At 50.3% G+C, this 20,659-nt stretch overlaps 1 protein-coding gene across 1 annotated transcript in view; it reads left to right on the forward strand.

Moving 5' to 3' along the window:
- The first annotated feature begins 1,075 nt into the window (after window positions 1–1,075).
- LOC117868087 (protein-arginine deiminase type-2-like) overlaps window positions 1,076–20,659 on the forward strand; it is an 82,519-nt gene continuing 62,935 nt past the window's right edge. Inside the window, exon 1 of the mRNA XM_034753683.1 lies at window positions 1,076–1,203. Coding sequence (XP_034609574.1) covers window positions 1,112–1,203 — 92 coding nt within the window. The 5' untranslated portion in view covers window positions 1,076–1,111. The remainder of the gene's footprint in view (window positions 1,204–20,659) is intronic.

Below are 20,659 nucleotides of genomic sequence, written 5' to 3' on the forward strand. Positions count from 1 at the left end.
AAGGGGTCTCCGTTCCGACTGGGATCTTTGGATGCTTCTAAACTTCTTTCAGGGTTAATCATTTAAAGCTGGTTATCTTGTAACCCAGGGAAGACATTTTCTTTTGAAAGTATGTTTCAAAAAGATCTATTCAACTTGAGCATTAATAAACTCATCAGATGACACACTAGTAACAAAAGAAAAATCCATATACATCTATAAACATAGTGCCTGTTCAATGATTCAGTAATGGATGAATTGCCAACGGCCCCCCACACCAGAGATATTCATCTTGCTGCTTTTTGCCCTAAACACAACTTTTAGCTGTGGCACTGTCCCTTTAACTTGTGTTAAAAATGTGACAGTTGTGAGAGAGAGAGAGAGAGAGAGACTTCCTCAAATCATCAGGCAGTCTCTGCTTAGTAAGACCAGCCAGCCCCACACTGGAGGAGGAAGGAAAGAGATGGTGGCTGATTTGAAAGCGCCATAACCTGCCACCGGCTAAGGACACTTGATGCTAAGCAGACCGCACCCCCTAACACGGGCACACGCCTACATGTCCCTTGCACTGCCGCCAGGGACCGTGCCAGGTTCGGGTTTCCTAGGTGATCCTGGTGCAGCAATGGCATTACTGGGGAAGCTCTTGGACTGGATTAAGAGCTTGAGCGGTCCCAGATTTCTCCCTGGGCGGTCTGGGCCAGTGTAGCGGTTGATGGCCTAGGGATCGGTTTACAGCTCGAGTTTGGGACAGCTGGGGGAGCCCCTTGCCTGTGGCTTGGAGCTGTCTGGGGTCTGCCCCCGCGCCCCGCCCCCATGCTCATGTCCCCTGTAGTGTGGCTGCAGCCCCCGGGCTGGGGGCAGGGAAATGGAGGGGGGGGGGGTTACACTAGGGGGAAAATGGTCCAAAACTTCCCTTTCTAAAAATAAAGGCGAATTTCAACCCTGAGCTGGCCCCACCCTGGGGGGCAGTTTGCTGCCGCTGATTGGCTCCCTGTGGGTCCGGGGGCGTGTCTGGGAGCAGGGATAAGCCGGGGCTCGCTGCCGGGGGAGCCGCGGCTGGTTCGGACTCACCTGGCAGCAGGTGGGGACAGGACACGCGGGAGGGAGGAAGGAGCGAGCGGCGGCGGCGGCGATGCTGCGGGATCGGACTCTCCGGCTGCAGTATGGGAGCCGCATGGAGGCGGTGTGCGTGCTGGGCACCCAGATCTCCGCCGACGTGTACGGGTGAGTGTCGGCCCCCTGGCACCCTCAGCCCGCCCTGGGCAGCTTCCCGGCACCCTTCCCCTGCCGCATCACCCCCCCCTCTGTGTGCCCCATGGCACCCTTCCCCTGCCGCATCACCCCCCCCCCCGTGTGCCCCATGGCACCTTTCCCCTGCCGCATTCCCCTGTGTGACCCAAGCACCCGGGCACCTTTCCCCTGCCGCATTCCCCTGTGTGACCCAAGCACCCGGGCACCTTTCCCCTGCCGCATTCCCCTGTGTGACCCAAGCATCCGGGCACCTTTCCCCTGCGGCCCCCGCTGTGCCCCTGGGCACCCTTCCCCTGTTGCAGACACTCACTGTGTCCCCAGGCACCCAGGCACCCTTCTTCTGCTGTACCTAGTCTCCCCCCCCCTGCACCCAGGGCCAGTGCTACCATTAAGGCAAACTAGGCGGCACCTAGGGTGCCAAGACTTGGGGGCGCCAAAAAGCGGTGCCCCCAATTTTTTTTTACAGAGTTCCTCCCGAGCGTGCGATCGCTGCTCCACTTCTCCCACCTCCCAGGCTTGCAGCGCCAATCAGCTGTTTGGCGCCCCAAACCTGGGAGGAGAATTAAAGCGGGAGTGGCGTGCTCGGGGAGGAAGCAGAGCAGAGGTGAGCTGGGGTGGGGAGCTGCTGCGGGGGTGCCTCAGGACGGGGGGGGGGAGCTGCTGCATGGCTCCCCGGGGGATGAGCTGCCGCGGGGGTGCCTCGGGGCCGGCGCGGAGCTGCCGCAGGGCTGGGGGGGGCACAAGCCTAGGGCACGAAACTTCCTTGCACCGGCCCTGCCTGCACCCCTTACATTGAAGCACCCTTCCCTTATTGCACCCATCCACACACTGCCCCTGCAGTATTCCCTTGGCACCTCTCCCTGCTAAACCCACTATCTGCACCCATGCACCTTTCACCTCCTTCCCTCCTGAACTCAGCCAGCGCTCACTGCTCCCCCGCAGCCAGGCATTATTTTTCCTTTGTAGCTGCCAGTCTGTAATGCCCCCATCCTCCTTTCTGCAGCTCACCTGCCTTGTTACGGGTTTCCTGCCCCTTTGCACCCATCTCCCCTTCCCTAGCAAGCTCCTATTTAATGAGTCTGGTCACAGAAATGCTACTTAACCAGTGCCTGGGGGATCGCAATCCAGCATGTGACACACGGGGGGGCATGTGGGTGTCAGTCAGTCACGGCCCCAAGAGCAGCTGGTGCCGGAGTCAGATTCAGTCCTGAGCCCTGGATTCCTTCACTTCTGATTTTATTGCTGCATGTGCTGGGGCAGGAGGTGGTGGAGTGGTTTGCCAGCTCCAGAGCAGGCCCGACCCAACCTTGCCACGTCCCTGGGACTTGCAGTGTTGTAAGATGCAACTTTAAAAAAATCAAGTCTCTTCACTTGTATCTTAGTAGCCATCAGAGATGTCTGGGGGGGTGAAAGCTATGTCAATGGGGTGGTGACTGTGGCGTGGGGTTCTTTGTTGTATAATATAAGTAGCAAGGCATCCAAGGATCACAACACATTGGTGGAGACGCCAGCTGGCTTCACACACACACACACACACACACACACACACACACACACACACACACCTCTCTCTATGGAGCACTCTGTTCCCATGGGTGTCGCTGGCTGGTTGTTCCCGTCCCCCACTGCTAAACGGAGCTGTTTGCAGGAAACGCTATCTCTGCTTCCCTTTCCAGGACACTGATACCAGCCGCTCCTTAGGTTGAATGTGGCTTGAGGAAACACACGACTCTGACCTTGGCAACATTAAAGAAATTTGCACCTGTGCAAACAGATTGCTGCAATTACCCCAGGGCAAAGTCTTTAACACAAACACACTGCACTATGCAAGGGCATACAGCAGTGGGGCAGCGTAATCCAGTCACCAAAGCGAACAGCACAGGCATAAACCCCCAATTTGTGCCGGTGCAGCATGTCCTCTATGAGAGGGTTGAGTCACAGTAGTGACTTGCACTGATGGGAATTTCCTTAACCTAGAGACAGCCTTTGTGTCCCGTTGGTGGATCTCAAAGCCCTTCAAGTATTCATTAATACCCGCCTCATGGCAGCTCCTTGCGCTAATCTAGTGCTCTTCATCAGTGGATCTCAACACACTTTATAAAGGAGTTCAGTATCATTATCCCCATTTCACAGATGAGGCAATTGAGGCATAGGGAGGGGAAGTGACTTGTCCAAGGTTACAGATAGAGCCAACTGCAGACCTGGGAATAGAACCCAGATCTCCTGATTCCCAGTCCGCTGTTCTGTCCGCTAGGTCACACTGCCTCCCTGAGGCCAGTATTAATCCTCATTTGCCAATGGGTATGCTGCAGGGAGACTTCCCAGGCTGCCCGGCACTTTCATTTCCCTGGGCGCGGCCAATACACCACACCGTGCAGCAGCAGGCTAAAAAGACTTGTAGATGCTTTAAAGGTGTGCCCTCAGACAGCCTCAAATTTGTAATTATGGCTGCAAAATTCAGATCCAGTAATCACCGACACCCTGGTTATTGGGGGTGGTTCGATATGGGATTTTGGCTCAGCTCTTCAGCGTTGAGGCAAAGCCACAAAATTCAGATCTGGGGGGTCCAGGTCCAGGTTCTGTTCATTGCCTCTGAAGCTTCTGGTCCTGACCACTGTTGGAAGACAGGACGCTGGGCTGGCTGGACCATTGGTCAGACCCAGTGTGGCCGTTCTCTTGTGTCCTATCTGATGCATGCTCGGTCTGAGGAGTGTGCTCTGCCTTTGCAGGTGGATAGACTCAGTGATCTGAATGGTCCTCCATCCATAACGCCTGTGATCCTTATGGAATTCTGATGGCTTTATTTATGAGTTGCATATTATTTCTAGGAAGATGTCATGCAGCTGGTAGAGCTATGCTGCAAAACTCCTGGTCAGCAGGTGGTAATCTGGGAAGGGAATAAACATTTAGCTGTCCCTTTTTAGTCCATGAGATATATTGTCTATATTTTTAACAGCCAGCCATCAGCTATGAGCTCTCTTAATCCAATATAAACCGCTGTTGTCATTGTAAAACTCTTATTTACAGCTGATGGTGCTCGGTTCCTCCTTCAAACAGCACTTTTCCTGGCCCTCTGCCATGGTGCTGGCAAATAGTCCCTTGGGCTTTAAAAACCGGGCCGATGTGAACCCAGGGGAAGCAGAGCTTTAAAGACTTTAGAGAGACATATTTGCATGAAGCGAAGCAGCCGCGCTGGGCACCATCTGTGAATGGGTCAGATTTGCGGACCCTTTGTGTGGACAGTGGAAATGTGATGTTCTCCGTCAGAAATGGACCCATGGTGTCCTGAAACGATCAGGGGAAAATGTGGTCCTACAGTAACACTCTACATCATGTTGTAAGCGTCTAGAGAGTGATAAATAATAGCCAGCATGGATTTGCCAAGAATAAATTATGCCAGACTTTCCTTTTCTGAGAGGGAAACTGGCCTAGTGGAATGGGAGGAAGCAGTAGACGTGATTTATCTCCATTTTAATAAGCCTTTTGGCTCAGTCCCATGTGCAGTGTTGTTGTAGCCGTGTTGGTTCCAGGATAAAACTCTCCAGCAGGAGTTGGTCCAATTAAAAGATGTTACCTCCCCCACCTTGTCTCTCACAGTCCCACGTGACGTTCTCTTAAGCAAAGCAGGGAAATGCAGTCTAGATGAAACTACTATAAAGTGGGTGGACAGCTGGCTGAAAAACTGTACTCAAAGAGGAGTTGTCAATGGTTTGCTGTCAAACTCGGAGAACCTATCTAATGGGATCCCGCAGAGGTCTGTCTTGGATCTAGCACTGGTCAATATTTTCATTAATGACTTGGATAACAGAGGGGAGAGAATGCTTATAAAAATGTATGGATGACACTGAACTGGGAGGGGTTGCTAGCACTTTGGAGGACAGGATCCAAATTCAAAAGGACCTTGATAAATGGTAGAATTGGTCTGAAATCAACCAGGTGAAATTCAGTAAAGACCAGTGCAAAGTACTGTACTGGAAAGGAAAAAATCAAATGCACAGCTACAAAATGGGGAATAACTGCCTAGGCAGTAATACTACGGAAAAGGACCTGGGGGGCTGAGTGGATTGTAAAGGGAATATGAACCAGCAATGTGATGCAGTTGCAAAAAGGCGAATATTCTGGGATGCATTATCAGAAGCGTTGGAGGTAAGTCACAGGAGGTATTGTTCCACTCTGCTCAGCACTGGTGAGGCCTCAGCCGGAGAGCTGTGTCCAATTCTGGGCGCTACTCTTTAGGAAAGCTCTGGACAAATTTGAGCGAGTCCAGAGGGGAGCAACAAGAATGATAAAAGGTTTAGAAAACCTGATCTATGAGGAAAGGTGCAAAAACTGGGCATGTGTAGTCTTAAGAAAAGAAGACTGATAAGTCTTCAAAGATGTGCAGGGCTGTTCGAAAGAGGACGGTGATCTATTGTTCTCAGTGTCCACTAAATCAAGAGATTTAGGTTAGATATTAGGAAAAGCTTTCTAACTTTAAGGATACGTAAGCACTGGAACAGGTTACCTAGAGAGGTTGTGGAATTGCCATCATTGGAGGTTTTCAAAAACAGTTGGACAAACCCCTATCACGTAGGGCTAGATTAAGGCTTAAACTAACTAAGCTACAGTTTAGGGCCTTGCAATATGAGGGGCCTCTAAAAAAGAAAAATCTGACTCCATTTCAAATGTTATCAAAACCAGTTGATAAATAAAGGAGATATGGGGGGGAGGAGGGAGATTCTCTCTAAATATAGACCTTTTCGTTCAAATATGACAAAAATATACCCATCTGCCTACCCAAATACCCTTACCCGTCACTAATTGTTCACTATTGACAGACGGGAGGTCAGGGCTGAGGAAAAAACGAGAATTGCACTTGTAAAGTTAGTATTTCTACAAGTAATTCTGCTAAGGCAGCGTTTTGTTGGCCAGCTGCTATTGGTAAATTTCTGACCGTGCCTTTAGAACTTATTTGAATAAATAAATAATCTCACTGACGATAAAACCGGGAAAAATGTGACGTCGGAGCCGGCAGTGTCGTGAAGCAATCCTGCCAAGCTCATACGTATATGGGACTCGTCCTAGGAGTGACATCACGTATAGAGTCCCCGCCCCCTTGGCTGGTGATAGCCGGAAGGCCGCCATCTTTTGTTTACGGTCCAGACGCTCAGTCGTATAGCGCCTTCGCTCCTGTTTTCCTTCATTTTCTTAGGTGTTCGCGTGTTTTCTTCTTCTGATCCGTACATACGGACAGTTGTGTGTTTTAGTGTGCATGCCGCTTTCTTCGCCATGCGCTAGCCGTGCTTCACGTGGTTGAGTTTGCAGGTGATCGTCGTATAGACGGGTCGAGTGTGATCTTGAGGAGGATAAATTTGTGTTGGCTTTCCTCCGTCAGTTTCGGGAACCTTCACAGTAAATATCAGAGAGTGCTGATGAAAGGATAAATAGAGGGTTTTGAGAGAAGTTGAAGAAGATGTATCAAAATATTCTGAGTACTCGGTGAGCAAGTTATTTCAAACTATGTGCATATATGATTTATAGGCTATTAAAGCCTACAATATTCATTATATTTGCTTGAATATAGTCTAGTTTTTCTCACTTTCTCAATGCCTGTCTAGAGATTACCAGTCTTTTTCCTGGAAAATTCTTTTTCTCTTTTGTGCATATAGCTTGTTGTCACTCTGTGTGTCCGAGGTGTTTACTTGAGATTAATTAGTGGCCCTGGGGGAGACCGAGGATAGAGAAGTGAATGCAAAGAGAGATCTCTGCCTAGAAAAAGCTTTTCTTGCAGCAATCTGCCCTAAGCATTCTGTGCATTGAAAGTGACAAACTCAGTTTATCATTCGAGGACGTCATCCGTGACTTTGCTCTCCAAAAATCATGAAAGAAAATGTGTTTAAAATTAATGTGATGTGCAAACAGACATATGGTAGATTGCTTCCAATAAGTAAGCTGGTCTGTGTAACTATAACTGCTTCTGTGTTCCTGTAGATAAAAAGTTTTCATATCTACTAATTAAGAAATCAGAGACGAAACTATGTTAATTTGAAACTATCGTATCATGCAAACAGGCATCTTGCAAGATGTGTTTTAGTTAGATTATTATTCCATTTTTACAACTTTGCCTTTGTGTATCTATGCAAATATAAAGCTTTCATGTTTTATTATTTTCACAGAAAGGACATTGAATATATAATTTTTTTATTTTTTTTTTTGTGGTATGGGGCCTCTGACACTTGACATACTTTAGGGTAGGGGTAGGCAACCTATGGCATGCGTGCCGAAGGAGGCACACAAGCTGATTTTCAGTGGCACTCACACTGCTTGGGTCCTGGCCACTGGTCCGGGGGGCTCTGCATTTTAATTTTAAATGACGCTTCTTAAACATTTTAAAAATCTTATTTACTTTACATACAACAATAGTTTAGTTCTATATTATAGACATATAGAAAGAGACCTTCTAAAAACGTTAAAACGTATGACTGGCACGCGAAACCTTAAATCAGAGAGAATAAATGAAGACTTGGCACCCCACTTCTGAAAGGTTGCCGACCCCTAGTTTAGGGCTTCAGAATGTCCTAATCAGGCCCTATCAGGGCTGGTCCAGGTATACATGGTCCTGTCTCAGCATGGGAGGCTGGACTAGATGGCTTCTCAAGGTCTCTTCCAGCCCTACAGTTCTAAGATTCTCCCTACCCAGCTGGTCCCCATCACCATTGTACCTGAGTGCATCCTAATGATTAATGGATTTTTTTTCCCCCTTTGCAACACCCCATGAGGTAGGAAAACCGATCAGATGAGACTGAGTGACTTGCCCAGCATCGCACAGGAAGTCTAAGGCTGAGCTGGGATATGAGCCCAGGTCTCCTAAGTCCCTGTCCACTAGACCACGCTACCCCATCGAGTGAAGTTGTGTGTATGTACCAGGGTCTGAGGCTTTTTAAAAGATGCTAAAAAATGTGCTTGGGATCCTAGATACTTAGAGGATGTTAAGGGGTTGGTTTGAATTCAGTCCATCACTTCTCTGCTGAGAATTAAAGAAATAACAGTACTTATTGTCCAGATCATAGGCGCCGACTCTTTGGGTGCTCTGGGGCTGGAGCACCCATGGGTTAAAAAATAGTGGGTGCTCAGCATCTACCAGCAGCCCTGCCAATCAGCTCCTCCCCCAGCCCTCCCACCCACCGGTGGCCCCTGCAATCAGCGCCTCCCCCTCCCTCCCAGCACCTCCTGCCTGCCTCGGATCAAGTGTTTAGCAGCATGCAGGAGGCGCTGGAGTGGGAGGAGCAAGGGCGGGGCATGCTGGGGGAGGGGGCAGAACGGGGGGTGGGGCAGGGGTGGGGCCTTGGAGGAAGGGGTGGAGTGGAGGTCGAGCGCCCATAGGGAAAGTGGAATGTTGGCACGTATGGTCTGAATGAAGTCCGCGGAAGTTTTCTCATCAGCTCCAGAAGGCTGGGCCCTGTTTTCTAACCAGTTTTCACACCGTAGCTCCCGTGAAAGCCGATGAGCAGAACTTTGCTCTCGTTTACAACCTCCCCAGCCTGCTCCAAGTTCATGGCCACTCCTTGGAAATCGATGGCGTCACCCCAGCGTTTAGCAGCATCCGGCCTGATGGTTTTCGCTCCCCCTGCAGTTTGTGCAGCGGGAACCTAACCGCTCGTAGGGCTCCACTTGCACCACTGCTCTTGGCAACGCTGCAAAGAGATGTTTTTCCCACGACGACGAGGCACAATGGAATCGCTGTCGCTCTGTTTCTGCTCCATTGGACGTCCAGAGTCAGTGGGGAGAAAATAATCTGTCTGTCAGAGGAGGGCGTTTCTATAGAACTTTTGTCTATTGGGGTTATTACAAACACATGGTCAAATGCGCATTATGAATTTTTGGATTTGACCGGGCTGGGGGCGGGGGGGTTTGGCAGGCCAAAGAAACCATTAATACAAGCAGCTGTCTAAACATGATGCTCTTCTCATTCCCTTTTCTCTTCTCTTTTGTATCTCTGTCTGCCCCTCCACATGGTATCAGCAGTCGGGTGAAACTGATGGGGGTGGTGTAGTATTTGTCCGTTTCACGACCCCGGCAGGTAATTGATGTTGTGGCTTAAAAAGAGAAAAAACAAAAGCTTTGACACTACAGCTTCCTCTAGTGATAGCCTGGGGCGGGGGGATTTTCCCCTAAAATCCCTGACTGTAAATATGATTTATTTACATCGCCATAGACCATTGTGCTAGGAGCTGTACAACAGAGAAATGGTCTTTGCCTGAAAGAGCAGACGATGTACGTGTCAGACAAGAGACAACGGGTGGATAGGAGGCCAAGCAGACGGGGTTTCTCCACAAAGTTCGATGGGACTAGTCCGGTGAGCACGATTTGGCCCAGGATGGAGATTAAGGAACAGACAAGTTCTTAAAACCTGCAGAGGGTCCAATGCGTGGGCAGAACAGTCTCTGCTCTGAACGTTTCTGGAAGGCATCCTGTTCCTCTGAGCTTGCTGAAGGCCCTGTAGCCTGTTCACCTGGAACTTCCATACACGACCCTCCTGGAGGCCATGACCTGGGTGTCCCTTGGAGAGCCAGCAAGAGGGCTTTCCTGGTGAGCATTACGGAGGGATTCTGGCCTCCGGCGACTCTATTAAGATAATGAAAACTCATTTGTTGAGGAATTGGCACTGCTGCTGACCTGGTATTTATAAGCCAGAATTTAGCAGCTGGAGCTGCCTCTCCAAATTTTCACGCTGCTCAAGAAAGCCCTGCCCCGGGGCTTCTGTAATTGCCAAATCACGGTAAGCCGCCTTTCAGTGCACCGGCCTGCATTTGCATGCGAATTTCAAGGGCATAAAGGATCACTCACCTATGCTAGCTGTTTGATACAGCTCAGGCACCAGGTGAGGTTTTGTCAATTGTCACGGCCCAGTAGTTTATAATATTAGGTTGTTTGGGGATGGGAGTTGTTTTTTTAAATAGGTTTCTAAAAAAATCAAGCAAAGTAGCGAAAAGGCCATTGCAGAGGGAAGACGGGGTGGGGAAGATGAATGGGGGGGGGGCGTGAAGAGTTAATGCTGTGGGGTTTTTCGGTACATAGGAGTTTGGGCAAATGACACTGATTTTTATGGAGACCTGGTTTCCTTGCTACAAGGACCAGGTTCTCGGGAATGAAGATTCAGATGTTGGCAGCAATGAGGGGATTGGGAAGAAGGTACTCACGTTGGGAGGAACCCTTAAAATGCTATTTTTTCCTTGGAGTGTTTTCCAGCAAGTTTCATGTCCTTTGCCTGCCTTGATTCTAGTCTTTGGTGACGGGACACTAGGATCAACTCCAAGCGCAGAAATGGAAAGCTTCTTTTTGCACTAGTGGCACTAAACTCTGCTAGAAACTGGTGTTTATAGTGACTTGGCCTGCTTTGCACAAGAGTTAGCACTAGTATTCCTATACTGATGGCTGGAATTGGGGCAAAAGCCCATGGTCAACGAGGCCTAAAGTGCTAAAGAGCCCTTCCCTCTGCAGTTCGACCTTTGTGAGCACCTGCCCGTCCTGTTGAGCTGAGCTCAGCTGGCCTCCAACTCTGCCAGAGGTTCTAGAAATCTGCACCTGACCTGGTTGGTCTCTCTTACCAAGACTGACTGAATTTCCCCCAGTAAATTGTAACTGGAAAAGAGATGTCCTCAAAGAGACAGTCCCAAGCGGAGACCTTTCCAATGGCAGATCTTGCTGAGAAGGTCAGAAGGACGTGCTGAGGAGTGACGGACAACTCCATGAACCAATCCCCTGCCCCTCTCCTGGATGAACCAGAAAATGCTCCTCAGAGGGCATCGCGACTCCAAAGAAATGGTGTCAAGATGCCTAGGCCCAGGTATTGCCTATCACCCAGGCCTTCTAGAGATGTGCAGGGCATCAGCTCGGGCTTTATGGTGCTGCCTCTTTCCTGGGCAGGTCTGCTCTGTTGTCAGGCCTCCCAAGGGGGTGGAGGAGGGGAGGGTGCGGGTCACTGGGGAGACAAGGTAGCATCGCCCTTCACTCTGCTGCAATGCACAGGGCCGAACGTGTCTGAAAGCAGAGAGGCTCCAGTTACTAGGCATGAGCCGCAGGATTAGTTGCTTTGGTAACTGAGTTTCTGGTTACTTGTTGCACCACCATGGGCTGGTTATAGGATTATTTCGCGGTGACCCGCAGCAGGCGAGGGGTTACAACATGACCCGGGACAGCTGAGGTCAAGCTTCGTGCTCTCCTGCAGCAGTGGGTGGCCTGGTTCATCAGCACGTCCCCCTAGCTTGGCTTTCTGAACATAACCGTCTCTGCATTAATGTCCCGAGCGCGTTTTTGGAAAGAGCCCATAATAACTGCACCTAGACGCTTACGTTGCCAAAGCAATCCGCTCTTTGGTATTATGAAGTCTGGTCCATTCACTTGCTAAGGCAGAGGTGGGCACACTATGGCCCGTGGGCCAAGACCATCCTTGAGCTCCCAGCCTGGGAGGCTAGCCCCCGGCCCCTCCCCCACTGTCCCCCCTCCCCCGCAGCCTCAACTTGCCGTGCCGCCAGCGCTCCGGTAAGAGGAGTGGGGGGGGGGGGTTAGATAAGGGGCAGAGGGTCCTGGGGGGCAGTCAGGGGACAAGGAGCAGGAGGCGGTTGAATGGGGCGGAGGTTCTGGGGGGGGTGTGGGTGTGGGTCGGGGCAGTCGGGATAGGGAGCAGGGGGTGGTTGAATGGGGCGGAGGTTCTGGGGGGGGTGTGGATAGGGGTCGGGGCAGTCAGGGGACAGGGAGCAGGTGGGGTTGGATAGGGGGTGTGGTCCCGGGGAGGCGGTGAGGGAACAAGGAGCAGGGAGGGTTGGATGGGTCAGGAGTTCTGAGGGGGGCAGATGGGGGCGGGGGCCAGGCTGTTTGGGGAGGCACAGCCTTCCCTACCCACCCCTCCATACAGTTTCGGAACCCCAATGTGGCCCTCAGGCCAAAAAGTTTGCCCACCCCTGTGCTAAGGGGATGGGGAGCCACAGTGCAGTCAGCAAACAAGACTTATTCTAGTAGAGATGAAACCAAAAGCCCTGATTCAAACATGCACCCCTCAGACGTAGGAATTCAAAACCCATATCCAGGTCTCCTAGCTGCCCTGTGTCTTTGTAATGGGCTTGACCAAAACCCAGCACCTGCACTCCTAACACGTGGCAGGGGGTGTTGGGGGGTTATTTCTCCAGGGGGCTGATCTACCTCCCCATGGGTTTAGGAGCAGGTGTTCAGAGTTTGCATGTTCTTTTGTGAATTTTGTAGCTCTGACCCATCTCATTCTAACAGATTCCAGGTCCCCCTGAGCAGGGCAGGTAGCATCTTGTAGAAGCACCTCAGCCACACTTGTGTATATTGACTACCAGTTATGCCGGCATAATTTATGTCGCTGAGAGGGGGGTGGAATAATCACACCCTGTAGCCTGATTTGGGGTGCGTTAGTAGTGTTAATTTAATTTATCCACGGAATTTAATTATTTTAATTAATTAATAATTATTACGGATATTAATTAGTATGGGTTTTGGCTCGCCAATTTGTTTGATCAGAAGATAAAGTTCGTCCTGAATCAGGCATCACAGAGTTTATAAAAGGAACTTCGGGGGTATGACAGGAAGGTCACACTGAGACAGATCTAGTCATAAAGACCTTTTATTAAAATCAATGAAATAGTAAGCAAATGGTAAAACAGTTAGAATTACAGAGTTACACCTGTATTACTGTTATTCAAGAGATACATATGATAATGCCATATTCAATAATGCAATATAAGCTGCAAATGTGATTAATACTAACACTCTGTTTTAATAACCTGGTGTGGGAAGATACAGCGGCAGCACCTTAGGCGTTTTCACGCCTCTGGCAGAGGACGCTAATGCAGAGCTGTCTATTCTCTGGCTTAACCTATTAAGCTTGAACTGAAATAAATGTAAGCTCAGTCTAGTTACCTTAAACTTTCAAATTGTAAGAAATAAAATACGGCCTGTTAATAGTTAATAGCCATCGGAGATGGGTCGCATCGATACGTACTTGAGGCAATGAAGAGTAGACAGGAGCAGACAGGTGGGTAGATTGCCTGCCTAATGGTGAGCTGCTTCGCCTTGTATAGGGTATTAGTCGGAAATCCTTCCTCTTATGCCCAAATTTCATTCTTCCCCCACGGAAATGTTAGGGTACACTTAGCCCATAGGCTAGTATGTATGTGCGTATGGGTGACAGATCTGTACGCATTTGTGGTGTACTGGTTAGATTTGTGGGCAAAAATCCCCTTTTTCCACCCTTTATTGTTATTGGTTCAGGCAAAGGTCTCTAAACATCTGCGTGTGTGTTTTGTCTAATTTTACTTTTTCTGGGTAAGGGTCCCAAAATGTGTTAACTTCGCATTAGCTTAACGTACAGGGTTTTGGCCTGTAGGTAAGTCTCTTGCATTATAAGCCTAATACATCAAATACTCAAATTTATAAGAAAGATATATTTATACAGACCAGCAGATTAATCCTTAGGGCTACAACCTCTGACCGACGTCAGTTTTGCTGACAACTGGTAGTGTAGACGTGGCCTCAGTTTCCCAGACCTGAAGATGAGCTCTGTGTAAGCTCAAAGCTTATTTCTCTTGGGTCAATAACCGCTATTACCTCACCTGCCTTGTCTTTCTAATACAAGGACAGTCTTTTGGAAGTGTTGGCCCCTGGGGAAACAGTGTAGACTGGTTTGAGCTGGTTCAAGATGGCCAACAGACAAAGGAAGTAGAACGGTCTAAAGCAACAGCCCTGACCTAGGGCCGGTCTCCAGGGTAAGTTTAAAAACCCACGGCTGGCCCATGCCTGCTGACTCAGGCTGCGGGGCTGTTTTACTGCAGTGTAGACGTCCGGGCTTGGGCTGAAGCCCGGGCTCTAGGACCCTGCAATGTGGGAGCTCAGAGGTCTACACTGCAACTAAACAGCCCCGTTAGCCCGAGTAAGCTGGCACCGGCCAGCTGCTGGTTTTTAACCGCAGTGGAGTCTAGACACACCCTATGACTCTCCCCCCTGGCCGGGTTTCGGAGCCCGGGCTCCAGCCTGAGCGGGAGCATCTACACTGCTCTTTTCAGCTCCGTGGTCCAAGCCCCACAAGCCAGAGTCAATTGACCCAGGCCCTGAGACTCAGTGCAGCGGGTTTTTCTTTGTGGTGTAGACAAACCTTCACACACTCTCTCCGAGAACTGGCATGACTCTGTGACCAGAGACGGACCCCAGGAGAAGATGTGAAATACTTTAAAACCTGGCAGAGTTTCCACCTGGACAGGTGCTGCTCCCCTATCTTTGGGGACCATCGTGTGAATTTAATGAAGGGTTTAAGTGTAATGATGTTCTGCTCCGTGGGGGAGGGGTCCCGCAGCTCCTCCAGGAGCTAAAACCGGGGGGGGGGGGGGGGGGGGGGGGGGGGGGGGGGGTCCCGCAGCTCCTCCAGGGGCTAAAACGGGGGGGGGGGGGGGGGGAGGGGTAGAGGGAGGATTGCCCCAGGATTGTAAACAGCTCCAGAAAAATTCCACCCCAAGCGGGACTTTGCATAGACTGGTTAAAACTGGGTTTTCCGGTGACTAAGAGACAAAGAAAGGGGTTTAGCTATGCAGACCCTGCAAGGAGAGAGACCCACTGTGACTCGGGTGCAAGCCCTGTCATTTTGCAGTGTGGACACAGCTCAAACTGCAGACCCGAGTCAGAGGGTTTGCGTAGTGCAGTGTGGACGCATTAGCACAGCTGGGCGACCCAGGTCCAGCAATTGTAAGCCCAAGTCTACAATGTAGTGCGGATGCTCAAATGCGGGCTTGGAATGAGTCTGCAAGCTCAGGTCCCACAGACCCGGGTTCACAATGTCATTCTCACGTACCCGCAGGTACTTAGTCTAGCTAGCCACCTGGTCTTAAGTCAGACTCGCAGGAAAAATAAACATGAAGCTATTTGTAAAGAAGGGTAGGCTATTGTTCCATTTATTGTGGCACCCCGTCCAGCAAACCCTCTGATGTTCTGAAACGTCTCCTGCCGAGAGAAGATGGCTCCCCTCTAGCCCCGTGCGAATATGCTACGTTTGATCCTGTATTTATTGGGCTGAAAGGAAATTGAATCTGTCTCCGCTGGTATCGCCCTGCTCTTAGAGTGTTGCCCTTGGGTTATTTTAGCAATAGCGAGGATGAGGCAGCTATGCTGGGCATGTGAAGAGTTCCTACGTGTCAGAATTCACCGGCATAAGCTGGGATGACATGTGTCTGCTCCTATAAACCCGCCCATGATATTGACACAGGGAGCGTTTTGCGGCTTGGGCTGGGCGGCTCACAGGTTCACCGCTGCCTACCCAGGCCTGGTCGCGTGAGGTGTCGGGGAGTGGAGTGGCGCTGTGCAGTTCTGAGCCAGCTGCTTGACACATGACCCCACTCATTACATGCCTGAAGGTGCAGGGGGCTGAGATCTGCCCTCCCACTGGAAGCAGGGACTGGGGAGGCACCTCACAAGATCAGGCCCCATCTGAAACAACAGACAACTCAACAGGCTACGGGGGTTCCTGCTTCCAAGTCATCAGGTCCGGCCCAATGTTGGTATCCTGGATCTGATAGTGCAAGTGCTCCACCCAAGGACCTCCTGCAGGATCAGGCCCCTAACACGTAAAGTATCTCCAGGGTTTGCTATCGTGCCTGTCAGCGTGGCATCCCAGTAAGCTAGATCTGCTTGGTGAGGTCCCTGGTGGCCATCATGCGTTTTCTCTGTTCCCCAGCGGAGGGGGCTCAGCTTGGGATGGTCCGACGCCTTCTGGAGCTTGTTCCGCACCCAGCTGTGCCCCGCGACAGAGAACAGTTTGCGTCTGGGGCTCTCGTTTTGTCCTGGGCTTCGTGAGCTTGCTTTGTCCAGAGGACTGCAGAGGTCTTGGTGGGACGCAGACTGAGATGCGACCGCCGCTGGGAGCTAAGCGCTGACCCTCTGCTGGTCTCCAAGAATCAGGACGTGGGCCCTGACCTGGCTGTGGAAGCCGACAGGCAGCCAGTGGAGGGACTGAAGCGGAGGGGTGATGAGCTTGCATTTCACTGAGGAGCGGGCTGCTGCTTTCTGCATGTGTTGGGGCCGCCATGTTGCTGGCCCCTTCACACCCAGATACAGAGAGTTGCAGTTATCCACCTTGGCAGCAAGGAACATATGGGTCGTGCTGGGCTGATCCTTGTCAGGCAGGAAGCATTGAAGTTGCCTAGCAAAGGCAGAGGTGGAAGGGAGCATTACCTTGCTATCCAGACTAAATGCTGAACTGAGTAGATTCCCGAGGCTTATAATAATGCACACATCCTTATCTAGTGATTTCCATCAGCTGATCTCAAAACGCTTTACAAAGGAGATCAGTCTCATTATCCCCATTTTACAGGTGGGGAAACTGAGGCACGGGGTGAGAAAGGGACTTGCCCAAGGTCACTCAGCAGGTCAGTGGCAGAGCTGGAAATAAAATCCAGGTTGCCTCAGTCCCAATCTGGTACTCTTACCATTAGGATACACTGCCTCTTAAACAGGCAGCAGATGCCCTCAGTGGAAGGGCAAGACAATGACCTGGCTCGTTCTCCAAGCATTTCCTAATCCACATCACTTCAGCCTTGCCAAAGCTGAGTTCACACCAGCTGCTCTTCATCCAGGAGTCGATGTCCTGTAAGGACAGAGTCATCTTAGTAGGGACAGGGATTGCATTGGTTGAGAATGAGCAATACGGCAGGGGGACATCAACAGAATGTTGCCAGTCACTAATTCAGCTGGCTCGTCGCTACTTTCAGAGTCCCGTGGGGAGGGACGGCTGGCGCCAGGAACAGCGCCCTCTACTCCCACTATGGCACAGAGGCAGGCCACCCGCACGCTGTGTTTGAAAACAGCAGAGAAGTCTTGTCGTCTTAGCATTGAGAGGTGGTCTCCCCAAATTTGTCAGCATGTACCCACGGACCACCCCAGACTTGCTCCAAGTCCAAAACGACTCCCACCACAATGAACCGCCACGTTCTCATTGCTATCAAAGGGCACAGGAAACACACAGGGAAGCCTGCGTGGATCAGTGATCTTGCCCATGGGGCCAGCTCCCGAGTAAAGAGAACTTCACTTCGCTCCAGAGTCAGACCAGCTCCCGGGCTGCAACCTTGGCTCTTCCTACAGCTGGTTCCCTCCTTTTGGTATATACATTTTTTCTCTTTAATTTCATCCACAGGTGGCTGCAAAGCCAAAGATCCCAGGGGGAGGAGGGAAAAGGAGTGAGGACAGCCTGGATTCTGTTTGCTCACACTGCAGACAGGTGCCAGCAGGCTCTGGCCGGGAAGAGCACTACGGCAAATGAGTTCCTGGAAAGATTTCCTGCTCTGAGCTCCTCCCCCACTTAAAAAATGTGACTTTCACAGGACTGGGGCTTGTGCCAGCTGTATTGTATTCACATTAGCATGAGGGAGCCACAGAATTCTTTGTACATAGAAATGGGTGAATGCACTGAACCTCCTTTGGGATTTTTCAGTGAATTCGCTCCAGTTTCATCCGCACTCCGTTAACATTCACTCGCCACTCCGATCCTAGCGAGCGCCGGAGCCCTCTTGGGAGCAGCAAATTGTTAAACAGACAGTGAGGAATGTTCGCATAGAGGCCATTTCCGATGCATAAGCGGGAGTATTCACGCTGATCCTAAAGGTATGTTCCTAACCCAGGTTAACATCGCAGTGAAGACATGGCAACTTGGGTTTTAACGTGGGCTGGCAAGTCGAGTTCAACCCCAGGCTGCCCTGTTAGCTTGAACTCGAGCTGCTCACTGGAGTACAAAGCTGAGTGTTCGCTGCTATTTTCACCCGAGTTCAGACCACACCTTTTTTCTGCAGTGGAGACCTACTCTAAGGGCAAGTCTACACTACCCGCCGGATTGGTGGGTAACGATCGATCTATCAGGGGTTGATTTATTGCATCTAGTCCAGACGTGATAAATCGATCCCTGAGCGCTCTCCCGTCAACTCCGGTACTCCGCCGCGAGAGGCGCAAGTGGAGTTGATGGGAGCAGCAGCAGTCGACTCAGCGCCATGAAGATGCCGCAGTAAGTAGACCTAAATACGTCGACTTCAGCTACGCTATTCTCATAGCTGAAGTTGTGTATCTTAAGTCGATTTCTCTCCCCCCCCCCGACTCCTCCTGGTGTAGACCAGGGCTAAGAGTTACATTCATTGGATCAGAACAGAAACAGGGTTCAAAAAAGAACTAGATAATTTCCTGGAGGATAGGTCCATCAATGGCTATTAGCCAGGATGGGCAGGGATGTTGTCCCTAGCCTCTGTCAGAGGATGGAGATGGATGGCAGGAGAGAGATCACTTGATCATTGCCTGTTAGGTTCACTCCCTCTGGGGCACCTGGCATTGGCCACTGTCGGTAGACAGGATACTGGGCTAGATGGACCTTTGGTCTGACCCGGTATGACCATTCGTACATTGTTAAGCATATCCTTAACTTTTTGTCATTGTCTAGAAGGGACTCTGACTCCAGTGGAAGTTGAGGGCCTTCAGCCCCTTGTAAGATCATTGAAGTGAGTGGGAGTCGCGTGGCTAAATCCCCCAAGTTGAAAATCTCACCCAATGTGGGTGAAGTGGGAAGCTGTGTGTTTCTTCAGTGTTTCATTCCACTGGGTTTAAACCGCTTGCATTTGTAAGTGATGGGTCGGTCAGGACATGACTGTCACTTAGCAATTTTAACTGGCGCTTGAGATGCCCATTTCGGCTTATGGAATAGATCTGTGAGCCGTTCATTGTGATCAGAGAAGTTAAAAGGGGATTGACTGGGTCCTAAAACTGGAGGGAATTTTTCTCTAGAATTCAATTTTGTTGTGGTTTGGGAATTTTGTGGGGGATGGAGGTTGGGTTGATTGGTTAATTTTTGTCAATTGCTTGAAGGGGTGGAAAAAATGTGAAATAAACATGTTTGTTAACCAACACTCTGATCACTCTGCTCGAAGTTCTTCTTCACACAGCGCACAGTCAACTTGTGGAACTCCTTGCCTGAGGAGGTTGTGAAGGCTAGGACTATAACAGGGTTTAAAAGAGAACTGGAGAAATTCATGGAGGTTAAGTCTATTAATGACTATTAGCCAAGATGGGTAAGGAATGTTGTCCCTAGCCTCTGTCTGTCAGAGAGTGGAGATGGATGGCAGGAGAGAGATCACTTGATCATTACCTGTTAGGTTCACTCCCTCTGGGGCGCCTGGCATTGGTCACTGTCGGCAGACAGGATACTGGGCTGGATGGATCTTTGGTCTGACCCAGTACAGGTGTTCTTATGTTGTGTGCCTTTTTCCCACCCTCTCTTTTGTCTGTTTAGATTGTAAGTCCTTCAAGACAGGGACTGTCTCATAAGTGTTTGTACAGCGCCTGGCACAATGATTGGGGTCTGTAAGCTGTCCTATAATATTAAAACTTGCAGTCACTTACAACTAACTGACATTCCAGTGTTAATCCTTTTCTAGACAGAAGTCTTTAATTGTGAGAGACTGACTGGGTCTCTCTAGTCTTCCCCTGTCCTAAGGGTCTTTCGGGGGTCTCCAGCTATTCATGCAATCTTTGCCTTCTCTAGTACGTACAAAATGCCCACGAGTCGTTCCAAAAAGACACCTGGCATTTGTCTAAGATTTCAGCCTTTGAGCCTCGTGGCTTGTTATAACTGGGCCTGGCTGGAAGAGAGGTCGTGATCCAGTTCACGTGCATCGCATTAAAAGGCCTGGATATTAAGGATCAGGTTGGTTAGTGTTTTTTAAGAGCTCTTACAGCTAGTTCCCATCTATGAAATCCCTAATTTTAGCCAGGGACCTGAGAGCTCTTGCAAAGGTGGGAAAAATGACACTCTTCATTGTATGGGTGGGGAAACTGAGGCACAGAGGGCCAGATTTTAACGGTACTTAGGTGCCTAATACTCTTTGAAATCAGGGGGATTTAGATACACAGATACCTTTTAAAAATCTGGCCCCAAGAGGTTAAGTGACTTCTTCAAGATCACCTAGCCAGTGGCAGAGTGGGGAATAGGACCCAGGGCACCTGGCTCCTAGCCCCTTGCTCCAGCCGTTGGGGTAGGCTGTTCCCATCATGCACACAATGGAAGGGCTGATCTTTTCTTATCGGGGCAGCCCTAGTGGAGGGTTCATTTGAACCGCAAAGAAAGGCATCCTGCTTAGGCATCTGTGGGCAGCAAGGGAAGTGAAGGGAGGCACCATGCTGGCATGGCCAGGCGTGAGTCGTGATCCGTGGGCTGGTCAGTATTTTCAAACTCGGCTGTCTAAAACTGGGCAGCTAAATCCATGTTTCGGCGCGTGAGTGGCCTGACCTTTGGTGGTGCTGAGCTGTTACTACTCTATTGACTTCAATGTAAGCTCAGGCGTGCTCAGCACCTCTTCAGGTGCCACTTCTGTAGGTGCCTTTGTATGGATTTAAGTGCTTAGCGGGAGGCACC

This window comes from Trachemys scripta, chromosome 19 (genome assembly GCF_013100865.1).
Source record: "Trachemys scripta elegans isolate TJP31775 chromosome 19, CAS_Tse_1.0, whole genome shotgun sequence".
Classification (NCBI taxonomy): domain Eukaryota; kingdom Metazoa; phylum Chordata; order Testudines; family Emydidae; genus Trachemys; species Trachemys scripta.